This window comes from Ursus maritimus, unplaced genomic scaffold (genome assembly GCF_017311325.1).
Source record: "Ursus maritimus isolate PB19 unplaced genomic scaffold, ASM1731132v1 scaffold_9, whole genome shotgun sequence".
Classification (NCBI taxonomy): Eukaryota; Metazoa; Chordata; class Mammalia; order Carnivora; family Ursidae; genus Ursus; species Ursus maritimus.
Window position 1 is genome coordinate 33,552,920 of NW_024427107.1, and position 27,522 is coordinate 33,580,441.

Here is a 27,522-nt window from a genome sequence, read left to right on the forward strand (position 1 = left end):
GTGAAATGCATGACACCAAAGACCAAAAAAAAAAAAAAAAAAAAAACCTGCTATAGAGAAAAGGATCATTTGAATGGATTTATAAATTAGAATTGCAGACTTAGCAGTAATAGAAGAAGATAGTGGGAAAGATATCCTCAAAGAGTTGAGAGATTATCATTAATACAAAATAGTGTGCTCAACAAATCTTTTGAAGATGAGAATGCAGACATTTACAGATTAAAAAATGAGAGAATTTACCACTAAGAGACCTAGATTAAAGGGATTTTGGAAAGGTTATTCTTTAAGAATCTACTCAAGCTAAATATTTTAGGAACAAGAACTGAATCTCCACATTCCAGATACTTTAAATAGAGAGTGAACACAAAAATGAAATAGAATGGTGGCCAGTGTAGTTTTCTTCAGGTATAGATGATTAGAATCTAGGTAAAGCTGAAATTCGTGCTTTTGTAGGTTTCCCCCCCCCATACTTTTGTATTTTGCCTAGTCTCTAATTGTTCTTACTAATATTTTTGTGATGTGGAGTGGAAATGAGGTTTTATGAGGGCATAAAGTTTGGGGCATATAATCTAAAAGGCCTTCTTTTATTATATGGTTCTTAAAATTTTTGCAAATAATTTCTGTCCAGTGATTATACTGGTTCCAGATTTTTTTTTTTTTTTGTCTTTTCTGTATTTGGATAATTAGTATGCTTAGGCTGGACATTTGATAAATGGGGGAGGGAGGACACCCAAATTTGTTAAATATAGGAAAGACCAAAGTTCAGGACATAATCTAAAAAGAACTATGTTCCATGGTTCCAAAAGCTGCAGAGAGCCAGTGAATATCAGACTGAAGTAATTGGCTTCATTTTGGATAGTAAAGGGATCGCTAAAAACTTAATGTATTTCTGTGGGATAGGAGTCAAAGCAAAATGATCTTGAGTTTCAGTAAGAACTAGATATCCTAATAACAGAAAGGAAATATTTGGTCTTCTATGAAAAAGAAATAATAAACTATTGTCATAGTACTTACATTTATTGGGTGCTTAGCATGTGTCAAGCGTGGTGCTAAGAACTTTCTGTGTGATTTTGCATTTGGACCTCATGACAGTCCTTTTTAGTTTGATGCCTTTATTATCTCCATTTTATAATGACTGGAACTGAGGCTTTATATAGTTTGACTGTTTACTCAAAGTACAACAATAAGTTCTAGAGCTGGAATCAGTAACCAGACTACCTGACTACCATGCAGAAATTTTGCCTTGACCACAAGTCTTATAGGCTGAAGAACAAGTTTAGGTAATTGTTGTGCTTATTATCTGCATATATTTATTTGTTCTCTATGCTTTATACAGTGCAGAGGAGCAATTAAAGATGACATTGAAAGCATGGGTGAGGGACAAGGAGTTTTTCAACTTGGTGTGAAAGGGAGTGAGCCTGATGTAGTATAGAAGGGTCTACTGATAAAAGTGCAAATAATTCTTTACACATATAGCCATCAAGTACTGAACTAGAGTAATTCTTGGTGTGTAGTTTTGATTCCTAACACATAATTTTGTATGTGCCAAAAGCTTTTAACTTAAGATTTTTTTTTTTTCTAGTGGAAAGAGTGAAAGAACAATTAAAACTTTCTTTGGAAAATAAGAATGGTATAGTGCAAACCGGTGAATTAATAGTCGTGCTCGATGGACTGGTGATTGAGCAAGAAAATCTAACAAACTGCAGCTCATCTCCAACCAGTAAGATAACTTTATGTGTTTTTAAAATTTGAAGGGGAAAAATAACCCAGCAAGAAGTGTGTAAAAACCTGCTTGCTTTCTTTCTTGTTTTTCAGTAGAAATACAGCAAAATGGTGATGCCTTACATGAAAATGGAGACCCTTCAACAAGACAAACCTCCAGGTAGAATATTTTATTTTAGTATTTGTGTCAAGGTAATGTAACATTTTCCATATATAAACTTTTACGTTTTAACCTTAGTTTAGAGTTTGCCATAGAATTGAAAAGTTTCTATCTAAACATGTCATTTGTTTGAATTCTTATAAAAGTGGTTTTTAAAGAAATAACTTCATTGAGATATAGTACACATACCACAAGGTTACCCTTTTAAAAAATATATTTCAGTAGATTTGTGTATAACCATCACCACTATCTAATTTCAGAAATTCTCATCACCCTTAAAAAAAGACTATACTCATGAACTGTATCTCCTCATTCCTCTCTCCTCCCAGCTCCTGGCAGCCACTAATCTGTTTTCTGTCCCAGTGGCTTTGCCTGTTCTGGTCATTTCTTAGGAAAAGAATCATACAATATGTTACCTTCTATTACTGGCTGTTTTTACTTAGCATAATGTTCATCCATGTTGTAGCATGTATCAGTCTTTCATTGTTTTTTATTGGAAATAGCTTCTTAGAATCTGGCATATTTTTATTCTAAGCAAAAATGACCTTGAGTTTCAGTAAGAACTAGATATCCTAATAACAGGAAGGAAATACTTGATCTTCTGTGAAAAAGAAATAATAAACTATTGTCATAGTACTTACATGTATTGGGTGCTTAACGTGTGTCAAGTGTGGTGCTAAGAATTTAGGCATATTTTTATCAGTTAAATAGACTCAGATAATGTGGGAAGATGGGTATCTTTTTGCTATCTGAATTGGCAACTTCCTGTAGATCACTATAAGATACATATGCTCCATGGATTATAGTCTTTCCTCAGAAATAACCCTGCCGTCTCAGAAACTCCCTTGCATTCACATTTGATAACAGTTAATTTCTGGGGACACCTGGGTGGCTCAGTCGGTTAAGCATTCAGCTCAGGTCATGATCCCGGGGTCCTGGGATTGAGCTCCGCATTGGGCTCCCTGCTCAGTGGAGAGCCTGCCTCTCCCTCTGCCATTCCCCCTGCTTGCTTTCTCTCTCTCTCTCTCAAATAAATAATCTTTAATAAATAAGTAAATAATAAAAGCTTTCTGTTTAGAATAGTTGAAATTAGAATAAAAACATATAATCAAATATACTGGAATGAATCCCTGAAGATATAAAAATATATTGCTGTAAAATTGACTTGTTACATTTGAAAAACATGCTGGTGGGGGCGCCTGCGTGACTCAGTTGAGCTTCTGACTCTTGGTTTCAGCTCAGGTCGTAATCTCAGGGTTGTGGGATGGAGCCCCTCGTCAGTCTTGATATTCTTGAGATTCTCTCTCCCTCTTGCTTTGCTCCCGCCCCTCGACTCGTGTGTGTGCTCTCTCTCTCAAGGAAGTAAATAAATCTTTAAAAAAAAAAACATACTGGTGTAGGGGTGTCTGGGTGGCTCAGTCAGTTACGTGTCTGCCTTCGGCTCAGGTCATGATCCCAGGGGCCTCGGATCAAGCCCTGCATCGGGCTCCCTGCTCATTGGGGAGCTTGCTTCTCCCTCTCCCTCTGCTTGTGCTCTCTCGCTCTCTGTCAAATAAATAAAATCTTAAAAAAAAAAAAAAAAAAAAGGAATACTTAAAAAAAAACCATACGGGTGTATGACAAAGTGTTGCTTCTGTTAATACACAGAATTACTAACATCATTACTCCTAAATTGACATTAATTGATTCTTATAGAGCACTTGAACAGATAAGTATATCTTCTGAATATATATTTGGCTTAAGTAAATATATTTATTTAGTGTCCGTGTGAGAAAATTAAGAACTAAAAGGGTACGACATTTAGGTGGATTAAGATATTTTGTGTGTGTGGGTGTATATCTGTATCTATAATTATATGTTTTTATAATTTTTGAAATACAATTTTAGATGGAAAAAGGAGCTTGAATCACCACCAGTCTGAAGCCTAATGTTGTTTACTCCATGTAGTAAGACATTTTGAATGAAAGATTAGATCTACAGCACCAGGAAAACTTCAGATGAGTTCTTTTACTTAGACTCCAGGATCACTGGGTGGCTGGGGAGGGCTGTGCAAATCAGAAGAATCACTTGGGAGCTTCCTTCAGACTTCACCTGTCCAAACTTCCAGAAGACATCTTGTTCCAAATATATAGGTGACAAAGGAAGGGAGAGTAGGATTCATTCATTTATTCATTTTCCATCAGATACTTATTATGTGCCTGTTTGGTGCCAGACAGTAGTCCAAGCACTGAGAATACTGGCCCTGTTCCTGTGAAATTGCATTCTGGCAGGATAAAGGTAGATAGTAAACAAGTGAAGAAATAAATTAACCAATTGGAGATAGTGATAAGAACTATGAAGTCATTGAAATAGGGCAAAGTGACAGGAATGGAAGGGAACCTGTTTTAAAGAGAGATGTCAGGGGAATCATCTCTGAAGAAGTACCATTTGAGCTACAATTAAAAAGCCAAAAATGTACTATCCGTGCAGAGTTCTGACAGGAGAGCATTATTCTAGGTAGAGGACATAGCAAGTACAAAGACCTTGAGTTCATTTTTAGTTAATTTACACTCTTCAAATTCTTCCAACTCTAGAATATAATATTTAGCCTTTTTTTGATAATCCTGTGATCATTATAATAGTACTGCCTGTGTATAATAACTTGTAATAAACATTTGAAGACTTTACAGCATGTTTTCATATTCAATAAAACTGATACACAGTATATCTGCTGCAAGGTGAGCAAAGAGGAACTTGGAGAGAAATAGATTTGAGATAGATGGGCAGGGTTTAGGGACACAATCTGATTTATTTTATTTATTTATTTATTTATTTGTTTATTTGTTTATTTGTTTGTTTGTTTTTAAGATTTTATTTATTTGACAGAGAGAGACAGCGAGAGGGGGACCACAAGCAAGAGGAGTATGTGAGAGGGAGAAGCAGGCTTCCCGCCAAGCAGGGAGCAATGCGGGGCTCAATCCCAGGACCCTGGGATCATAACCTGAGCTGAAGGCAGATGCTTAATGGCTGAGCCAGCCAGGCGCCCCTATTTTTATTTTATTTTTTTTTTTTAAAGATTTTATTTATTTGACAGAGAGAGAGAGAGAAAGCACAGACAGAGGGAGAAAGCAGACTCCCCACAGAGCAGGGAGCCCGATGCAAGGCTCGATCCCAGGACCCCGGGACCATGACCTGAGCTGAAGGCAGACACTTAACCAACCGAGGCACCCAGGTGCCCCTGATTTATATATTTTAAAAAATACTGAGGCTGTTTTGTGGAGGACACAAGGGTAGCCTGTATATTTGAAAAAACACTGTTAACTTAGCGTGATATTGCCCAACTCCCTATCCACTGCCAGTAAGATTTAAAATGTTTGGTTTTGTAATTGTAGATTTATTTATTTATTTGCAGTTCATATAATGTGCTATAAATTCTTCTAATTCTGCAGTATAATATTTAGCTTTTTTGATTACCATGTACTCATTATCTTAGTGCCACTACATTATAATTTGTAATCAATATTTGAAGACCTTTTTAGCTTATTTTCTAGTATTCAATAAAATTACAGTAGGTTGGAATTGATTTTTTTAAAGTTCCATAAGCTTTTTGAAAATACTTTTGAAGCATCTTAAAATAAAGATTATTCTTAAATATTTAAAATGTATGACGATCATTACTTTGAGGGACTGAATTCACTTTGATTTAATATATTTGTGTATCTGAGTGTACAGTTATCTGCCAGTGTGGATACACTTGGAACTGAAAGTAATTTAAATTTTAATGTAATAAAAGCTTGCTATATCATTTGTTCATTACTCTTTCTACCTATCACTTTGTTTGAGTATTAAGAATTTGGTAAATCTTTCTTATGACAATTCTGATGGAAAGTTACTTGATTTTACTTATTAAAGAAAGCCATCTTTTTTTTTTTTTTTCTTAAGGTTGGCTGTTGAAGGTACTAATGGAATAGATAATCATGTACCCACAAGCACTGTAGTTCAAAACTCATGCCGTTCATATGTAGTTAATGGAGACGATACACCCTCATCTCCGACTCAGGTTGCTGCCAGACCCAAAAATACACCAGCTCCAAAACCACTTACATCTGAGCCTGCCAATGACACTGGTAAGCATGGTGATTTATGAATGAAATTCATAAATTGCATTTTTATATTTACAAGTGAAATTTTATAAATTTATAAATGAATTTTAAATGGATTTATTAATGAAAACTAAACTTTATGTACCTACACCTATACTTCTTACTGTACAGTCTTTATTAATCTTCAGTTCTGTGATAGGAATCTAAAGATCACAATACCTGAAGTATTTTCTAATAATTTGAATTTTTCTAGATTATTTAGGAGGGTATTCCAAATATATATTCTGTTAGAAGTAACAGTACATTTCACTAAGTATGTACTTACAAGATAGTTAGATTCTTAGGCTTTATGCCACAAAATACTTTTGGAAGTAATTAGATAAAGGGCCAATTACTTATTAAGTTCACTCCTGATTCATGAAAAGCGTAAGAATGATGAATGCTCAGGACGCCTGGGTGGCTCAGTCGTTAAGCGTCTGCCTTCGGCTCAGGGCGCGATCCCAGGGTCCAGGGATTGAGCCCTGCATCGGGCTCCCTGCTCCACTGGGAGCCTGCTTCTTTTCTCTCCCCCTCCCCCTGCTTGTGTTTCCTCTCTCGCTGGGTGGCTGTCTCTCTCAAATAAATAAATAAAATCTTAAAAAAAAAAAAAAAATGATGAATGCTCATTTCAGAAAGGCTTATATCACCACTCTGTTTCATTCTTGTCATCATCCTATATTTAAACTCTATGGAATTTGGTAAGTTAGTTTTCTTCCTAAAATAATTAGCTGTTTGAGTAGATTGATGAAAGTATCTATTGACCACTGGTTAGTTGCATGGTTTAGTATTTGGGTACATTCAGACGTTGATGCAAAAGGGAGGAGGACTTACCGAGGCTCCCCCTGTTGCAGGATCTCTTATTTATACGCCATAGCTTGTCAGGTTCTTTATAGGCCGTTCCCTTTGGGAACAAATTCACTTCCCACAGTCTTCTCTTATTTATCCTTGCCCGAAATTTCAGGGTGAAAATAAAACACATAAGGAACTAGAATTGAAAGCTCCATTGTAAGTAATTCCCACAACATTCACAGTAACTGCTAGGAAACAGGACAATCATAATCTCTAACATTTGTGATTGTTCTAAACACTATATGTCTGTTTACTGATTTAACTCTCACCATAACTAATTGAAATAGATACTAATATCTTTCGCTTTTTCCCAGGAGAAACTGAGGCACAGAGAGATCAGAGCTAGGAGGTAGAAGAGCTGTAATTGACATCTATCTCTAGCTCTCTTAGCTCTGTGCCCTCTGCTTTGCTTTGATGTATGTGATTTTTACAGTGTCTCAAAGTTGTACCATTCATCTTTCATACTATGATAGGCTTCAAATAATATTCCCTCATCCAACTTAGTGATTGCGTTTTTACCTCCTCTGATAATTGTTGGTGACATGTGACAAAACAATCCCATCTGTCATCATTCTATTGGCCAGTTTACAAAGACTTCCGGAACCTCCTCTGTTGGTAGCAACCACTGTGCCAATGTCTTGTGTGTGATCTGTTATCCCTTAGTAGGAGGATGAATTCAGGTACTTCTCAAGGAATGGAGTAATCTTTAAGGCATTAGCGCCAAAATGGTATTCCTTTTTCTAATCAGGAACTTTAAAATCAGTTTTCATGTTGGAGTATGGGTATGGGTAGGAGTGTGCATATTGTGTGTATAACATGTTAACATGTTTTAATCCCTTACTTATAATTCAGAGTCCTAAAATCTTTAAAACCGAAAGGATGTTTTGGTAAACTCCTTTGATGGCAAAATGATTAGAACTGATGTGAAGGTATTCATAGTTCATCATGCTTAATGTATCTGTCCATTTTGCCACAGAAATATTATTGTGTAATTACAATGTGTAGCCCCCAAACTGCTCACGTACTGATGTAATATACAATATATGTGCCATATTAATTTTCTAAGTTCTGAAAACTTACAGTTTTTGGAATACACTCAGCCCCAAGGTTTTGACATAATGGATTGTGGGCCTGTGCTAAGGAGTTTTAACACAAATGATTTCATTTTACCAGAGACAGTATTATATAAGAGGGCTTTTGGGGGGGGATTTTTTTTTTTCTCTCTCCTGTTCATTTGAGTTTTGATTAAGAGGGTCAATTTGATAAGTTTAGTTGCTGTAAATATATTTTAAGCTAAGATAGGAGGTAGTCATAATTGAAGAGATTAGATTTGGCTTCTAACAGGACCAGGTTCAAATCCCAGCTCTATCATTTAATGTGTTAACTGTGTGACCTTGGACAAATTTCATATCCTCAAAATTTAGCTCTTCCATTTATAAAAAGGGGATAATAATTAGCTACCTGGTAGGGGTGTTTTAAATGTTCATTGAGATAATCCAAAACATCTACCATAGTCCCTGAGTGGGTGGTAGGTATTTAAGAAAAATAGTATTTTTTTCTCCACTTCCCACTGTCCCAAAACTTATAGTGCGAAATGACTTTTTTCTAATATGTAATTATTCTTTTATTCATAAAATAGATCAGCTCTCAGTATGGTAAGTTTCAGGCAGAACTAACTGATTTCACAAGTTTGTTAAACTTTTGTTTATAGCTTTTTATTTTAAAATAATTATAGAAAGTTGCCAAGAAATGTACAGGGAGGTCCCATGTTCCCTTCACCAGCCTCTCCCATACAGCGTATAATACAGTATTAGTCAGGAAATTGGCATTGACAAAATCTACATTTCACCAGTTACACTTGCATTGTGTGTTCGTGTAGTTCTGTGCAGTTTTATCATGTCTGGCTTCATGCGGCTGGCACTGCAGTCAAGATGCAGAACCATACCATCACCATAGGGCCCCTCGAACACTTTGTGTGAATTGACTTTAGGGAAACTTAAGGTGCATATATAGAAGCAGTTTTTTTTGTCACACTTTTAAAAAGGAGTAAAAATGATACTCAAATACTCCAGTATTTCTGCCTTTTTCTACTTTATTTGAATAGTTATAGTGAGGACAAATGCATGATGCTTTGAGGGTACATATCATAAAGTACAAGGGAAACTTCTGAAGGATTAAACATGAAAGTAGGGAGCTATGTCTTGTAACCCAAATGTCGTAACAGTCGAGAGTAAGGATTGGGATACGTTCATTAAGAAATCAAGTTAGTGAGTGTCACCTGGGTGTCTCAGTCAGTTGGTTGAGCATCTGACTCTTGATTTCCACTCTGGTCATGGTCTTAGGGTCCTGAAATTGAGCCCCGCATTGGGTTCTGCACTTAGCCTGTGGTCTGCTTGGGTTTCTGTCTCCCTCTCCCTTTACCCCTCCCCCTGTTTGCGCATGCTCAATAAATAAATAAATAAATAAATAAATAAATAAAATCTTTTTTAAAAAATGTACAAAAACTTAAAAAAGAAAAAGAAACCAAGTCAGTGGGTGTGGTATTATATCTGTAGAGAAGGAAATGCTTTGCATAAACCTCTATTTTACCTGTCACACATTTTGAATACTAGCGAACATAAAATTCTCCACATTCTTTCACAAGCAAAAAACCTATGGTCCTGACTTCCCTCCCTTTCTTTCTCTCTCTGCCTTCCCTTACCCTTTTGTCTTTTTTTGTAGTTTGTCCTTTCACTGATCCTTATGTCATTTGTTAACAGATGTTTAGTTTGCAGCTACCATAGACAGATGTTTATTTTGCAGGACACTGCTTGCTGGCTGGGTACATACACATCAGAGTTTCTCAACTTAAGCACTGTTGACATCTTGAGCCAGATGATTATTTGTTGTGGATGGCTTTCTGATGTATTTTACATTCCTGACATGTACCCACTAAATGCCAGTAACATCCTCTCTTTCCCCTAGCTGTGACACCCAAACATAGCTCCAGACATTGCTAAAATGTCTTTGGAGTGGGGGGCAAATTTGTCTCCAGTTGAAAACCACAGATACATATCAGTAATAATCTCTCCAATCAAAAATAATGCCCACTCAGAATTTCATCTATTATTAACATTTTGCATTACTGTGGTATATTTGTTACAGTTAATGAACCAGTATAAATATATTATTATCAACTGTAGTCCATAGTTAGGGATCAAGGTTCACACTTTGTGTTATATAGGTTCTGTGAGATTTAAGAAATGGGTGTTATTGGCGCCCTTGGGTGGCTCATTCAGTTAAGCGCGTGACTGAGCACTGACTTGATCTCGGCTCAGGTCTTGATCTCAGGGTTGTGAGATCAAATCCTTATTGGGCTCCACCCTGGGCATGGAGCCTACTTTAAAAATAAAGAAAGAAAAGAACAGAAATGCATGTTGTCATGTACCCACCAGTACAGTATCATACAGAATTGTTTTACCATTCCCAAAATCCCCTGTGCTCTACCTGTTTATCCCTTTCCCCACACTCCTACCACTCATCTTTTTACTGTCTCTCTAGTTTGGCCTTTTCAGAATGTCATGTAGTTGGGGGGCACCTGGGTGGCTCAGTCATTAAGCATCTGCCTTTGGCTCAGGGTGTGGTCCCGGGGTCCTGGGATCGAGCCCCACATCAGGCTCCTCCGCTGGGAGCCTGCTTCTTCCTCTCCCACTCCCCCTGCTTGTGTTCCCTCTCTCGTTGGCTGTCTCTCTCTCTCTCTTGTCAAATAAATAAATAAAATCTTTAAAAAAAAAAAAAGAATGTCACGTAGTTGGAATCTTCTTTCACTTAGCAATATGCATTTAAGGCTCCTCCATATCTTTTCATGGCTTGATATCTCATTTCTGGTATTACTGAATAATATTCCATTGTATGGATATACCCTAATTTGCTTATCCATTCACCTCTTGAAGCATCTTGGTTGCTTCTAGTTTTTGGCAGTTATATATATAGTTGATATAAACATTCATGTGCAGGTTTTTGTGTGGACATAAATTTTTGACTTAACTGCATTGAGGACCATTACTGCTGGATTATATAATAAGAGTATGGTTATTTTTGTAAGAAACTGCAAAACTATCTTCCAAAGTGGCTGTACCCTTTTGTTTTCCCACCAGCAATGAATGAGAATTCCTCTTGCTCTGCTTCCTTACCAGTATTTGCACTTCAAGGAGAGTTAATACTATTTTTTAACAGTGCTGAATCTTCCCATCCAGGGATATTTTATGTCTCTCTCATCCATTTTGTGTTTTAAAATGTCTCTTAGTAATGTTTTCTGGTTTTGTTTAGATAGGTCTTGAGTGTAATTTTAATGCTGAACTTACATAGGGTCATTGTGTTAAAAATGTTTTGGTCAAACAGTACAAAGAGTTTCTCAGTTGATTCTTGTGAGTGTTCTGAATAAACTTATTCTCTGTGAATGAGTTTCATCATTTTATTTCTAATATTTTTCACTTCTTTCTTGCCTTAATGCATTGTCAAAGTAATCAACAGCATTGGAGTGATGATTATGATCTTCCTTGTTTTGTTTCTGGTTTTAATTTGTTCCTGACCTTAATGGAAATTCTCCTAATGTCTTAAAGTTAATATATGATGCTTACTGTGAGTTTCTGATGGATAATCTAGATTATTCACTAATTTCTCTTGATTCTGCTTATTAAGTGTTTTGTCAAGGTTTTATTGAATGCTTTTTTTTTGTATTGAAAATAGTCATATGGCTATTTTTTTAATGTGTTAGCATAGTTGATTTCCTAACTTAATTTCCTAATATTGAACCATCTTTTAATTTATTTAGTTCCAACCTTAGAGCTATATTACCCTCACAGAATAAATTAAGAAACTCAATATTTCTTTTTCTTTCCTCATGTACTATACCACTTTAAATAACATGGGAGTTGATCTGTTCATTGAAGGGTTCATAGAATTTTTTCAGAAGACTTAAGTGAGTCTTGTGCCCGTTGGTGGGATGATATTAGATCTTTCATCACCTTTTTCATTTCTACTGTGATGAATCTTTTTAATTTTCTTTTTAAGATTTTATTTTTAAGTAATCTCTCTACCCAACATGCAGCTCAAACTCACAACCCTGAGATAGAGTCGCATGCCCCACTGACTGAGCCAGCCAGGTGCCCCATGATGAGTCTTTTCAATTTTTCTTTCTGTTGACTTAGTTAATATATTTCAAAGCTTAGCTTTTTTTTTTTTTTAAGATTTTTTTTCTTTTTAAAGCAATGTCCACACTTAAAGTGGGGCTCAAGAGATCAAGAGTTACGTGCTCTACGAACTGAGCCAGCCAGGTGCCCCGTAGTTAATACATTTGAGACTTATTGATATAAAGTGGTTTGTGGCATTCATATGTTATTCATATCATATGTTTTTCTTTATAAAACTCATAAAGGTATACTTAATGGTTTCTCCAAATTTACTGGTAAGAATTCATCTGAAGCATTTGTAAAAATACGATTCCCAGACCCTTCCTTAGGGATTTCCCCTAGAAATTCATTAAGTCTAGAATGGGAACTGAGATCTATACTTTCAACAAGATCTCAACTGATTCTTATCAGGTAAATTAGGAAATTCTGATCTGTTTTACTGTTCTTTTAATTCCTTCTCCTGTTTTTCCTGCCTGGCTCTGGGATTGAGTGCTAAGCTCATTTATTACCATTTCTACATCCTTGGATATGTCTTTGGCTTTGTCCAATAACATTCGATTCAAGTGTTTTCATTGCCATTAATTTCCCTAAAGTTTATAATTTCATTATTATTTCCTCTTTAACTCAGTATTTAGTTTATCATCTAAGCAAATTGATTATGGGTTGGGGAAGAACTGTCATTTTTATGGACATAAAAGTATCAGTTTTCTCACTAGTAAAATGGGAATCATGCTGCTCTGTCTCAGCATTGTTCTTTGAGGACGAAATAGGATAATCTTTAAAAAGTGCTTAGCAGATTATGTCAGACTCTCAGTGAACATTTTAATAAGTTGTATTTTGTATTGCTTGGTTCTAGTTGTTTTGTTTTTGAGTTATTTATTTGTCAGAGAGAGAGAGAGCGCGCACAAGCAGGGGGAATGGCAGGCAGAAGGAGAAGCCGCTGAGCAGGGAGCCCAATGTAGGACTCAATCCCAGGACCCTGGGATCATGACCTGAGCCAAAGGCAGACCTTAACCGACTGAACCACCCAGGCATCCTGCTTGTTCTAGTTATATTGTAGTTAGAATGTGGACTCCTTATTGTATAATTGGGGATTTTCCTTTGGTCTTTCACGTGTCAGTTTTTCTAAAAATTTTTTGAGTGTTTGGATGGAATATGTATATAAGAAACTCTCTAACTATAATTTATTGTGTCATTGAATCATTCATATGCTTAACTAATATTTCTACTAACACTCTAATCTCATAGTTTTGAGGGAGGTATGTTCAGTTCATTTCTTTGTCTCTGATTTGTCTTTAATTTATTGATTCAAAAAATATTTATTGTTTTCATATGCCAGGCATTTTGTAACAGTTGGGGAATACAAGAGTGAACAAGTCTGACACAAGTTTTCACACTCTGAACTTAATGAAAAGAAATAAAAACAAATACATAAAATGATTTCAGAACATGAGAAACTAAACATAAGAATAGCATTAATAGGATTAAATAAGACTCAAGCACTGCCTCAAGTGCTTTCTGAAGATGTAATTGAGCATGCACTCTAAATGATGAGATATCCTGAGACCGTGGGAACCACAAGTGCACATCTCTGAAGTGGGAAGGAGTTTGCTCTATTCAGGTAACAGAAGGAAAGCCGTTGTGAGGAATCTGGGGTAGCTGTGGAGCAGATTAATGTAGTCTTTATCATAGGCCATGGTTAAAGAGTTTGGAATTTATTCTGGTAGCAGTAGGAATTCACTGGTATGTTTAATTAGGGGAGTGAAAAGATCTGTTACATGTTTTGAAAAAGGTTTTCTTGGGCTGTCATTTGGAGAATGGGTTGTATGTAGTTGGACAAGAGAAAAAGCAGGCAGACTAAAATTAGAAGCCTGCTGGAAGTATTGAAAGCAAGAAATGATGGACCAGGAGGTGTAGTGGTACAGATGGAGAGAAGGGCTCAGAGCACTTGCTGTTGAATTATTGTAGGAAAGAAGTTTCTGCCTTGAACAACTGAATGGTGCTATTTAATATTTCATTTTCTTCCTTTTTTCTAACAGCTTGTGTTTTGTGTGCTGTGTTTCAGTATGCATAAAGGTTTATGAGTGTTTCTTCTTGGACTGCATTATCTTTTCTCAATTATTCCTCTTTTCCCATTTAGTGTTATTTTGCTTTGAAAAAATGACTGCTAAGCTTTTCTATTTTTGAAAATTAATCTCTGCACTGTTGAAGAGTAAATGTTAAATGAGATAATTCTTTAAGTGAGCATCATATACAGAACACCAGAATTGAGTCTCTTTGTGCACATTCTCTGTTCATTTCTCTGCGTTATCTAACAGTGTTTGATACAGGGTAACTGTAAATATTTTATTTCTTGTATTTTTTTTTCCTCCAAAGCCATTCTCTCCTCCACATTTGGACAGAACTTAATTCATTCTCTTGGTTTTTTGTAATTGCAGTTCGATTCCTTTAGTAGTACATTTTCTTTCCACTATTTAAGTCTTTTTCTTTCTTTAAAAATCTACCTGATGATACCATTACTCTTAATTAGGTCTCCCTGCCCCATTTCAATTAGAATTTTATGTGGAAATTTCTTTGGTTTTGGTCAATAATCTATTCTCTTTCCAGTTTTATTTGGCTCACTTTAATAGTGACACATAATTGACATTCATCAATCACATTTAAAATGGACATTAAGAAAATTGTATTAATGGATCCCAGTACTGAGTCATTTCTTCAGAAAGTGTAGAATAAGTTTTTGGATCTTTTTGGCAGTCCTCTAGAGTAATAAATTAATGCCACTGTGTATTTCCCCCATTGGCATTTTTGGTATTAGCTGCCCTTTTTATATTAGCTCCATTTGCATATGAAAAGGGAGATTGAAAGGGATCATTTAAAGTTTTCATATAAACCATGCAAACTTTCAAAATTGATCCTATGGAGGAAAAACATATTATACTCATGTTGGTTTCTCTTTTCCTTAATGTTATTAGTGTGTGTATACACACAGACAGTTGACCCTTGAGCAACAAGGGATTTGGAGCACTGACATCACCCACCCCCCAGACTCTACCACTTGAAAGTCTTTGTATAACTTTGGAGTCCCCCCACAGATTTAACTACTGATAGCCTATTGTTGACCTTGAAGCCTTACCAATAACATAAACAGTCAATTAACACTTATTTTGTTTATTATATATAGTATTCTTATAATACAGTAAGATAAAGAGAAAATATTTTAAAAAATCATAAAGATTTGTACTGTATTTTTTGAAAAAAATCTGCATATACGTGGACCTACATAGTTCAAAACTGTGTTGTTCCAGGGTCAACTGTATTCTTAAATTTTTATAATTTATATGTTCATCTCTAAAATGTGAGCAAAAAAAAATCTAATCTATCTTATTTTATTTTCATCAGTACCTGATACATTACTCAGGGTGAATTAGGTACTAAGTAAGTATAACTGGTGAGTTGTTTGCTTTGTCATTGCTTGATAGTTCGTCTTACTGATTTTTCTCTTTTTAGTTAATGGAGAATCATCTTCATCTGCACCAACCGAAAATGCTTCCACCACGGGTACTGCAGTAGTATCTGAAGAAACTGCCTTGTCTTCAAATTGCACTAATACTACTGTTGAAGATCCTCCAGTTCAAGAAATACTGACTTCCTCAGAAAACAATGAATGTATTCTTTCTGACAGTGCAGCACTTGGATCTGAAGCTAGAAGTACTTTAGACCCTGCTGCCTCTAATTCTGGAAATAATTCTGCTTTTGAGGCAGCCAAATTAAGACAGCCAGATGGGTGTGCGGAACCTGCACGGCAACAGTCTGGAAATACCAACACAGAAACTTTGCCATCAGGGTATGTTAAATATATTTTTTAGAAATTTGACTTACATTTGAATAACAGCTTTTTAATAATATGACTGTTGAATGTGTATATAAAATTTTTCCATTGTTTAGTAATTTGAAATCAAAGTTGGAATCTGAATGATACAATTTATTTGCCACAAAGCAAGTACTTTTTAAAACTGAGAACAATTACTAATGAAGTATGTGCCGTGTGAAGGGAAAAGAAAAAGCCTAGTGTTAATTTGCAAGGCACACTTGATTTGATTCTTGGTTTATTTTTACTGCTAGAGAAGAATAACTATAACACTACATAATTACCTCAGTTCTCTAGCTTCCTTTATGGTCTGCTCTCCAGCCCCCAACATAGCCATCTTTTTTCTCATCTAGGGAAAAGTCACTTAACTCTGCTGATTACCTCTGTTACAAACTCAGGGTTTCGTTGCTGCTTAATAATTCTTAGTCCCCTTTAAATTTTCCCATTGAAAATATTCAGCTTCCCAAGATTTCCTTTAAAGAGTTATTCTATGTGTGTATTCCATTTGGTCATCTCTCCCAGATTTACTTAACAGGTTTTTTTGACTCTTTACTTGGCTTTGATGATGAGTTAATCATTCATTGTCTCTGGCTTCAAAAAGTTTATTTCTGGTGGCTCAGACTTGTAAACATACATGCAGTGCAGTTTGACAGTGCTGTGATAGACATATGGACACAGAGCTTTCCTGCACAGCTCGCAGCACTTAGCATGTCTCCTCTCCGAGCTGTGGAAACTGCACTTCTAGAGGTCTTACGTTACTGCCCTCAATTTCGCATCACAGTTACTGTGTTCATAGCCCTGTCTTATTTTCTGAACTGTTTTTCTCAGTGCTCTTTGCTGCTTCATCTGATTTTGCCCATTGTCTAATAGTGGTTTCAGCCTTTTTTAGCCTTTGTTCTTCCTCCGTGTTTTTCTTCCTCTGTTGGTGCTCATGCTCTCCCATCACTGTAACTGTGAAATCTGTTTGTCCGGGCCAGACCTTTTTCTGAGCTTATTTTCAGCTACTTCTGGAAATCCCCACTTGTTGACTGCCAGCATTTCAGACCTTACAGTATCTTCCCTTCTCTCAAAAATCTCTCTTTGTCCCTTTGTTTTCGGCCTTTGGCAGCTTAGTCATTTATCCTAGTTTCATGTGTCTGCCACTGTGACACGTACATACAAGAAGGTGTTAAGAACCTTCTGGTCTGATGGGAGGGTAAAGATAAGTAAGCAGCAACTACACCGTACCATTAAAACTGGGCTAAACATAAGTTTAGCAGGCTGTGGATAGGAACGTATTCTTTTAGGGGAGTACCCTACACTATTGAGATCAAAGAATACTTTCTGAAAGAGATGACCCTTAAGTGAATTTCTAAAAGAGGGTTACGAGTTAGCAGAGCAATAATGTAGGCACTAGTGGTGAAAGGCTTCATTCTCAGTAGAGGCAACTGCATGTTCAGATCTCTGGCATCCATAAAAATGTGTAAGTAGAATTCAGGAAATAGTATTTTGTTATGGCTTGAGTTTAGCATTTCAGGAAGTGACCTACGTAGTACTAAAGAGGAAACAGTCCTATGAAGAATTTCGTATACTTTTCTAGGAGTGTGGGAGTGTTTTCCTGAAAGCCATGAGTAAACATTAATGAATTTTAAGCAGGGTTGTGGCATTGTCCTATTTGCATTTTAGTTAGGTCATTCATTCTAGTAGTGGGATAGACAGATTCTAGGAGTCAAGGAGACAAGATAGCAGCCAGGATGGTTTATAAATGAGAGAAGCAGGCATTATGATTTAAAATGATAATAAGCACATAAATTTAATTCTGTGGGGGCCAAATAAATGTTTCAGCATGCCTATAGCCACCATATGTGATCTTTGTGTTAGGAGACTTTTGTAGTAACCTAGATAAGTGATTTTCAAGTTGCAGGCTGCACCCCATTAGCAGATTATGACCAGCATTTGAACACATAATTGAAGTAAATTGGTATAGACCGGAATAAAAAATACTGAAGAGTGTTAGTTGTAGTAAGAGTAAACTTGTTTCCAGAAAGTTAATTTTTCTGGTGCAGGTTTGTGTGTATAAGGTAAATAGCATTCTAGTACACACAGAGATGTTTATGTAAAATATTTTTCTTTTTCTGTGAACTGTCATCAAAAAAGTTTAGAAGCAGGGGTACCTGGGTAGTTCAGTTGGTTAAGCGTCCAACTCTTGGTTTCGGCTCAGGTCATGATCTCAGGGTCCTGGAATTGAGCCCAGCGTGGGGCTCCGCGCTCAGCCTAGAGTCTGCTTATCCCTCTCCCTCTGCTCCTCACCCCTACTCGCGCACGCGCGTGCTCTCTCTCTCAAATAAAATCTTAAAAAAAAAAAAAAGATGCTTTAAAAAAGAAAAGTTTAGAAGCTTCTAATCCAGGTGAAAAATTAAAATAGCCAGCACTAAGGTGGACTCTGGTCTCATAGGGTGATGATAAGATGCATCCTGGTAATTAGTTGTGAGTAGTATAATAGAAGAGTGGAACTCTTCTGGCTTAGGCGGTACTGTCTTTGTGTAACTGCCCCCGAGTTAACAGTTTTCAAATTTACATCATCTTCTCTCTTTCCTCAGAAATATTTCTTAGTTCCTGTGTTTCCTCTCTTTGTAACTTGCTCAGCTATTTAGCTAATTACCAGAGGAATCACAGTGCCTGGAATTACGAGTGTTCTGAGAGAAGAGTATTCCAGTCTGGAGATGACGTTGGAGTGTTATGTCAAGCATTATCTCACTCAAAGATCTTTGCATTTGCCCATACTTTTGTGTAGAATGTTATTCCTCTGATATCTGCATGACTCATTCAGGTCTCTGCGCAAATGTTACCTTACTCCAGAGGACTTTTCTGATTTCCCCCTGTTTAAATCAGGCCCTGCTGCACCCATCCACTTACCTGCCTTATTTTCCCCCAGCTTTTTGCTAGGAAAATTTATAAACATGCAGACAAATTTAGAGAATTTGACAGTGAATACCTCGATGTCTACCAGTAGATTCTGTAATTGACCTTTCACTGTTTGCTTTATCTCCTGTCTCTTCATCTCTATCTATCTAAGTGCAATTCAGTGAGTTGCAGGCATCAGTACATTTTGCCCCTCAGTACTTCAGCTTGTATATCATTAACTAGAGTTCAATATTTGTTTAAAGTTTTTAAGGTAAAGTTTACATAGAAGGAAATGCACAAGTATTAACTATACCATTTTGATGAGTTTTGACAAACACAAACATTGGTTAACTCAAACCCTTATCGAGATATTGAATATTACCATCATCCCAGAAATTCTCTAAGTACCTTTTTCAGTCACTGTTCTGATTTTTTTCCACTATAGATTCTAGATTAGTTTTCCCTGTTGCAGAACTTAATATAAATGGAATCAGCAGGAATGCTTTTGAGTAGGGTTCTTCTAATCAGCATAACTTGTATTATTTTTCTTTATAACACTTAAATCATCAAGTGACATATATTTGTGTCTTGTCAGTTTTCTTTCCACTGGACTGGAAAGGGCTTTATTTTGTTCATTTCTGTACTTCTTGTGCCCAAAACCATACCTGCCACATAGCTGGTACTCAGTAAATTTTGTTAAATAAGTGAATTAATGCCCGATTAAATGATTTTGAGTGAGTGAGCAACTGGGCAAAGGCCCTGGCTTGTAAATACCTCTGAGGAAATGGTTAACAAGGTCAAAACCAACTAAAAAATTCAAGTAAGATAAGAACTGAAAGGCACTGATTGAATTTTAATAACAAAGGGATTATTTATTATTGACCTTAGACAAAGCAATTTCTGGGAAATAGAGCTGTTTTCAGAGCGCTGTGTGATGGAGTGAATGGGAAGGGTAGAAATGTGTACAAACATTTAAAGAGAACCAGTATGTAAAACTTTACCTGTGAACACAAAGAGAAAGGAATGTTTGGTTGGTGGAAATGCGCAGGAGGAGATAAGAGAATTGAGGGTTAGTTTTTGTTTTATAAAATGGGAGAGACTTTAAAGTTTGTTTGTTTAAATGGGAGAGACTTTAAAGGATAGTCAGCTTCTGATGGGCAGGAGTCTGTGGGCACAGAAGTTAGCAGTACAGGAGAGAAGGAGGTAACTGCTCTTTGTGGTTGAGAAAGGCAAGTCTTACTATCTATCCCATTATCCAAGTTTGAAACCAGTAGTTAGTCAGTCAGTAACTAAATTCGGTTATTTTTATTGTAATACATTTCACCAAATTCTTCCACATTTAACTTTTTTTAAAGCAAGGTCTTTGTTCAGTAGTTGGTTTTGAAAATTTATGTATAATGTCCCAATGAGACAGAGAGACTATACTTAAATAGTAGAAAGGAGAATGTTATGGTTGAAGTGATGTGTGGCAGTTACAAAGTAGCACTTAGATCCATGAAATTAAAGAATTTTATTGCGAAGTCTCATCATTCAGCCAAGTAATTTGCACCTACTGGGAAGTATTCATGAATTTCCACTACTGGGATATTCTGATCTCTTGCCAATTCCAGCCCACCACTTTTATAGGACCCATGGGTGTAGCTCTAGCAGGCTGTCACCGTGAGTCACCCAGACCAATCCAGAGTATCATCCTTTGCTCTGCACCTCTCCTTCCCCCTACTAGTACCTTCCTCCATCATTGCTGCCCAAAGCCTTGGTTACCACCTACATATTGGGGACTCAGTTGTGGCAACTGCCATGCTCCAAGAGGTAGAATCTCACTTTGGAGTGACAGCTCAGCAAGTTGCCTCCCCTTGGACCAGCTGCTAGGAAAATGAGGTGGGGCATGACAGTTTTTGCTCTTATCATGTAAGTACCTACATAATATTATTGATTTTGCCTTTCCACTCACACAGCCTAAAATATTTACTATCTGGCACTTTACAGAAGAAGTTTGAGAAAGATACATTCTGTTAGGAGCAAAAACACTGAAATTTGAAAGTGAACCCCTGTTTCGGAAAAATTAAAAATAGGTGTCTAGGGGCACCTGGGTGGCTCGGTGAGTTCAGTGTCCGACTCTTGATTTCAGCTCAGTCATGATCTCAGGGTCGTGACGTCGAGCCCAGCTTTGGGCTCCATGCTGGTCATAGAGCCTAATTAAGATTCTCTCCCTCTCCCCCTCCCTTAAAAAAGAATCCATGGCTTACATTATGCTTGGAACATGAGAGCTTACTTGAATATTTGTTGAATGTTAAATTGGAAATATTTGCAGTTTACCTGAGATAAAACTAGAATAGGGCTTCATAGCCTATTATATAGACGGAACCCTTGGTTATGTTTATTTTTTCCCCCTAATATTTTAATGTGTTTCTGATCACAGGCTAAGGCATAACCAAGTAAAATATTTAAGCCATACAAAAACACTCAGAGAATGGTGTCTATATATTATTCCTGCAGTAAGTATTTAAGAGCTTCTCTGTGTCAGACTTTACCCTAGGCCCTGGGTGTTCAGAGGGCCAAGAGAGCCCAAGACTCTGCTGCTATGAAGTATGTGTAACAACAGGCTGACCAGCTGGGGCCTTGCACATACAACCTATTCAGTAATGTCATATAGTGACAGGTTCTGTGAGGAAAGATAGAAGTAGATGAAGAGGTTAGCGAGTAGCTATGTAAATTACTGTTTTGAATACACTTATAGAATTATTTTAAGAAAATGGGATCATACTCTACATGGTGTAGAGTTTTCAGTTGCTTTTTTTTTCTTCAAGTTTTTATTTAAATTCCAGTTAACATACAGTGTAGTATTAGTTTCAGGTGTAGAATTTAGTGATTCATCACTTACATATAATACCCAGCATTCATCACAACGAGTGCCCACCTTAATACCCATCAGCCATTTAACCCATCCCTCCCAGCCTCCTCTCCAGTAATCCTCAGTTTGTTCTCTATAATTAAGAGTGTTTTCTGGTTTGCCTCTCTTTCCCTCCCCCGCCATGTTTGTCTGTTTTGTTTCTTCAGTTCCACATGTGAGTGACATCATGTGGTATTTGTCTTTCTCTGACTGACTTATTTCACCTAGCACAATACCCTCTAACTCCATCCACGTTGTTATAGATGTCAAGATTTCAGTCTTTTTGATGGCTGAGTAATATTCTGTTGTGTATATATACTATCTCTTCTTTATCCATTCATCAGTCGATGGACATTTGGGCTCTTTCCATAATTTGAGTATTGTTGATAATGCTGCTATAAACATCAGGATGTATGTATCCCTTCAAATCTGTTTATTTATATATTTTAGAGAGAGTATGAGTGGTGGGTAGGGCAGAGGGAGAGAAAATCCTAAGCAGGCTCCATGCCCAGTGCGGAGCCCATTGTGGGGCTTAATCTCACCACCCTGAGATCATGACCTGAACCAAGATCAAGAGTCAGATGCTTAACAGAGTGAGCCACCGAAGTGCTTTTGTAGCCTTTAGGTAAATACCTCATAGTGCTTTCTAAAACTTGGTCATATGTCCATGTCAGTATGATTCACACATTCAGCAAATATTTAGTAAATATTTATTAAGCACCTCTGCAGGCACTGTGCTTTGTGCTGTTAGTACACTGATGAGCAATACAGATTTAAACATCAGTCTTCATAAAGCTTGTTGATCTATATATGTAGGTTTGCCTTTATTCTTTTCAATTTTTATTTTTATTTTATTTTATTTTATTCTATTCATTGGTTTATTTTTAAGTAGACTCACACCCAGTGTGGAGTCCAACATGGGGGCTGAACTCACGACCCTGAGATCACAACCAGAGCTGAGATCAAGAGTTGAATGGTTTTATTTATTTATTTTTAAAGATTTCATTTATTTATTTGACAGAGAGAGAGACAGCCAGCGAGAGGGAACACAAGCAGGGGGAGTGGGAGAGGAAGAGCAGGCTCCCAGTGGAGGAGCCCGATGTGGGGCTCGATCCCAGGACCTGGGATCCCAGGACCTGGATTCACGCCCTGAGCCGAAGGCAAACGCTTAACGACTGAGCCACCCAGGTGCCCCAAGAGTTGAATGGTTTTATAGTATTTCCTTGCATATTATTGCTGTGTAACAAATTATTCCCAAATTTAGCAGTTTGAAACAACAAATCATATCATTTTTAAATAGTTTCTGGGGTTTAGGAATCTGAAAGTGGCTTAGCTGGGTGCTTCGGTGCAGGTTCTCATGAGGCTGTAGTCATCTGGAGGATGATTAAGTGGAGCTGACCTGGCAAACCCAGGAGAGCTGAATTCTGGCCTGTGAGGGGGACAAGCCTGGTCTCTGCATTGGCACTCTAAAAGGGTCAGGAATTGGCAGCATTAGATATGGTAGGAAGTGGTGGTGAAGATGGCACGACGACAGACAGCAAGATTCAAAGTCACTTTGAGAAATGAATCCTTAATTCCCCTCCCTGCAGCTAGGACTAGTATCCTGCCTGTGGGTGTTTTCTCTGGAAGTTCTCTAACTTGGGAACACCAGGCATACTTGAGGGCAAGGACTGTGCTAAATTGGGACATAAGTGAACCTTCCGGAGATTAGTAAGTGAATAAAGTTATAAGTGAGTTTTCAAACCCAAGCATTCTTACCTACTCAAATCCCAGAATATTGACAACAGGATTTTACCTTTTCACCCAGATTGAAATTATCTTCTATTGAAACCCCCCACCCTAAAAAGACTAAAAATACTGATACCTATTTGTCCTGCAGTGAAATAGCCTTGTTCTGTACTCCTTCAGTCAATCCCACAATCGGCACCCAGGAACAAAAAGGTCCCAGTCGGTTTTAATATTCTCAGAGACATAAGAGTAGATATAACATACATTACATTAAAGAAGGAGGTGTAAAAACAGAATACTCCAAGAACCAAAATCTCTTAGAAATCTAATTCAGTGGAAGACTTGGGTAATAAAGGTGAAGAAATTTCTCAGAAAATAGAACAAAAAGATAGGTTTATAAAATAAAAGAAAGAAAATAGAAAATTTAGAGTACCAGTTCAAAGGCGTCTGATAAAAGTTCCAGAAAGAGAGAAAATGGGAGGAAATCCTTAATAAAAAGTCTTAACAAACATGAAGGGCATGAATTTTCTTATTAAAAGGGCTCACCAAAACTCAGGATAATGAGTGAAAATAAATCTGTATTAAGATGCTTTGTTGTGAAAATTTTAGTATGTTGGGGCGAAAGAAAAAAATTTAAACATTTCCAGAGATTTTAAAAAGGGAATAGAAGCAGATCTCATACTTATCAGAATGGCATTAGATTTCTCGGAATCAACACAAGAAGCTGTTAGGCAACTTAATATTGAGGGAAATTAAATGCACTCTAGATGTCTGTAATCAGCCACACTGTTGAGTGTGTGCACAGAATAAAAACATTTTCAGACATCCTCAGTTTCCAAAGTCTGTTTCCCATGTATTTTTTCTTAGGAAGCTACCAGGACTCGTGTTTCTCTAAAATTAACTACTGAATACGAAAGACATGGGCTCCAAATCTTAGGTGTCTTGATAGAAAGGGTGGGAAAGGAATCACCAGCATGATGGTGAAAGGAAGCCCAAGATGGCAGATGTGCCGCAGCTTCACAGTTGGCCGGGCGAGACCAGCAGCTCATCAGGAGGCAACTGTGATTGATAAATACCTGATGAGCCTGAACATTTGGAGAGGACATTTATGCAGCTGGAAAAGTATTTGGAGTTAAATCAATAAGTACATAGAAAATAAGGAAATGGGAGGAAAGGAGACAAAAGAAATGCAGTGTTCCATGACTCAGTTGCCAGGAGGGTTTTATATCACATAACTGTAAGGTGTGCATGTGTTTGGAATGGTCAGAGGAGGGTAAGTGTTACAGTGTGTGTATATATGTGTGTGCAGGAAGGAGACTTCCAGCTGCATCTTTCACAGTGAGAAATCAATGTATATTGTTTGAAATTAAATATAAAATAATAAAGTAAGCTTATTAATATGAAAAGAGGTAAATACTGAAAGAATTGGCTAAGACAGTTGAAAATGTTGCATTTGTAGAATGGAAAATGAAGTTAAGGGGACATAGACTATGTATGAAGGTGTGTGCAACTGTGAAGGTATGTAACTATGTGAAAGTATAGATAATTTTGATCAAAATTAAAGCTAAATTAAACATGGTAAAGAGTATTTATAAAGAAAAGATGGAAACCTAGAAGTTTTGCTACAGAGGTGCAGTAAAAACCCAAGGACAGATTATAGGAATTAATATCTAAAAATAACAAAAGTACCATTATCAGGAAGTTCTTGAAACTTCATACATTTTGAAGGTATTTGTTTTGGGCTGTTAAGCTTTCCTACAAATCAATAGCCCATTTATATGTGTTACAAATATTCCTGAATTGTCTTTAAAATGAAATTCCATATTTGAATCCTGCTTTCCCATGAACTTTTATTATTATATAAAAGCAAATAAAATCTGAAATTTCAGGGTTTTTTTAGTGAAATGCTTTTTTGTAAGAAATACCTAATTTTTGTGGTACAGGGTAGCATGACTGTTCCAGTATAGGATTTTATATGACTGTTTTTTTTTCTACTTTAACAGTTAGCTTTTTATTTAAAGTCATATGTGAGATTACTTTATTACTGCATCTTCTCAATTGTTTCTTCCTTGTATTTGCCCTTTGTCTTTCCTAATTTGGTGAGATTTGGTTTTACGTTCAAGAACCTTTTTGCAGTCTTTGTCCAGTTTTAGTCTAGAGATAGCCACTTTGCTAGGGTGAATTGCCCACATGGGCAGTTCTGCCATTCACCTTCGCTCACTGTTCTCGTTTAGTGTAGATGATGGATTCCTTCCCGTAAACCTGGACTGCTTTGCTAATTTGCTGATCTTTGTAGTGTCCTAGCACAACCTCTACTTCATCATCCTTTTGGATGGGCACAGATTGATCATTGTACTTCTGTCTCAGCTCTTTGCAAAGAGAGGAAGACGTAATCTTCCTCCGAATGTGAGAAGGTGCATTGAAATGCCTTTTTCGGTTTTTACTCTGGTCAGAAGTCACGAAGGGATTGAACTTCATTTTGGCTGCTGATGCTTCAGCGATGGCCACAAAAGGGAAGAGAGCAATAGTAATTTTTTAATAGATAAGTTTAACAACTTACGTGATCCTGAGTCAGTTGTGAACTTGGACATTTTTATTGTTCGTTGTTACTTTTGAAGCATTTTGTGACTTGTGTTTATTGGATGCAGCTTAAGCAAACTATTAATTTTTTTACATGCCTTTTTTAAGTAAGTCTGTATATATGTGTAAACCTTGCTTAGGGAATAGCTTTAATATGTATAATCATTGTGTAAGAAAATAGTTTAGGGTCGAGTGTCTGACTCTTGGGTTTGGCTCAGGTCATGATCTCAGGGTCATGAGATTGAGCCCTGTGTCAGGTTTCATGCTCAGTGAAAAGTCTCCTTGAGATTCTCCCTCCCTCTGCCTCTCCTCCCACTCTGCGTGCGCTCGCTCTAAAATAAATTTAAAAACTCTTTTAAAAAAGTTTAATAATTAAAGTCCTCTTTATCCCAAAGGAATCAAATTAAATTGGGTCCCTGGGTTTAAGAGAGAGAAAAATACTTCCATTTATTCTCCTTTCAATTGAAAAACAAGAATGTTAAACTCAGAAATAATCAAGTTTTTATGTTTTACATTTAACATTTTTCTTCTATACCATATTACAGAAAGAATGGAGAGGAAGAAACAGGAATCACAAAGGAGAAAACAAGAGTGGGGAAAATAAGAGATTGAGAGTCTTTGAGAGGAAACAGAAAAAGATGAAATTGAGATGTCTGTAAACTCAGAAGTTTTACCAAAAACAAAACGGAGATAGTTGTATACGAAAAGACGACGCTGTATGCATGTAGAAGAATTTTTGTGGAGCAGTGTCACCACATACTTTAATGCAGTTTCTGCTTTTAGATGTGTATTTTTGAAATTGCAGGCAAAAGTGGATATTGCCTCTTTACTATTTTGGGCCTTAAGTATGATATTAAGCTGAAAATTCCTCTGCTTTTGATTAAACTTGTCTTTTTTTATTTTTTAAGATTTTATTTATGTATTTGAGGAGAGAGCACAAGCAGGGGAAGGGCAGAGGGAGAAGGAGAAGCAGACTCCCTGCTGATCAGGGAGCCAGTGTGGGGCTTAATCCCAGGACCCTGGGATCATGACTTGAGTGGAAGGCAGCTACTTAACCAACTGAGCCACCCAGGCGCCCCTAGATTTGTCTTTTCTGATAATAAATTTTCTGATGATAAATTCTATAAATTAGTAACTTTTTAAAACTTTAGGTATTACTTTATCCTCCTTTGCTAACTATGTTTACTGAGTTTCCAATACTGTCAATAGAAAGGGAGGGGTGCCTGGGTGGCTCAGTCATTAAGTATCTGCCTTCAGCTCAGGTCATGATCCCAGCGTTCTGGGATCCAGCCCCGCATCGGGCTCCCTGCTCAGTGGGAAGCCTGCTTCTCCCTCTCCCACTCCCCCTGCTTGTATTCCCTCTTTCGCCACCTGTCTCTCTGTCAAATAAATAAATAAAATCTTCAAAAGAAAAAAAAGGGGAATAATTAAGAACTTAAAAAGCACTAATAATTAGGAAAAGAAACTTTGTATGTGTGTGTGTATATAACCTTTTAAAGTAAAACTTGTAATTTTCCTGATTATAAGAAGGAATGATTTTTCAGATTGTC

General features: G+C 36.8%; 1 protein-coding gene and 1 pseudogene across 2 annotated transcripts in view; one reads left to right on the plus strand and one right to left on the minus strand.

Annotated features, from left to right (window-relative positions):
- The window catches only part of WWP1 (WW domain containing E3 ubiquitin protein ligase 1), a 113,510-nt gene that overhangs the window by 49,550 nt on the left and 36,438 nt on the right, over nt 1-27,522 (plus strand). Inside the window, exons 6-9 of one of the 2 annotated variants that reach the window (XM_040625785.1) lie at nt 1,583-1,720; nt 1,816-1,882; nt 5,804-5,988; nt 15,531-15,867. In XM_040625785.1, coding sequence (XP_040481719.1) covers nt 1,583-1,720; nt 1,816-1,882; nt 5,804-5,988; nt 15,531-15,867 — 727 coding nt within the window. The remainder of the gene's footprint in view (nt 1-1,582; nt 1,721-1,815; nt 1,883-5,803; nt 5,989-15,530; nt 15,868-27,522) is intronic. The other variant, XM_040625786.1, reaches the window with a different exon arrangement.
- On the minus strand, nt 22,759-26,506 carry LOC121101689 (annotated as a pseudogene).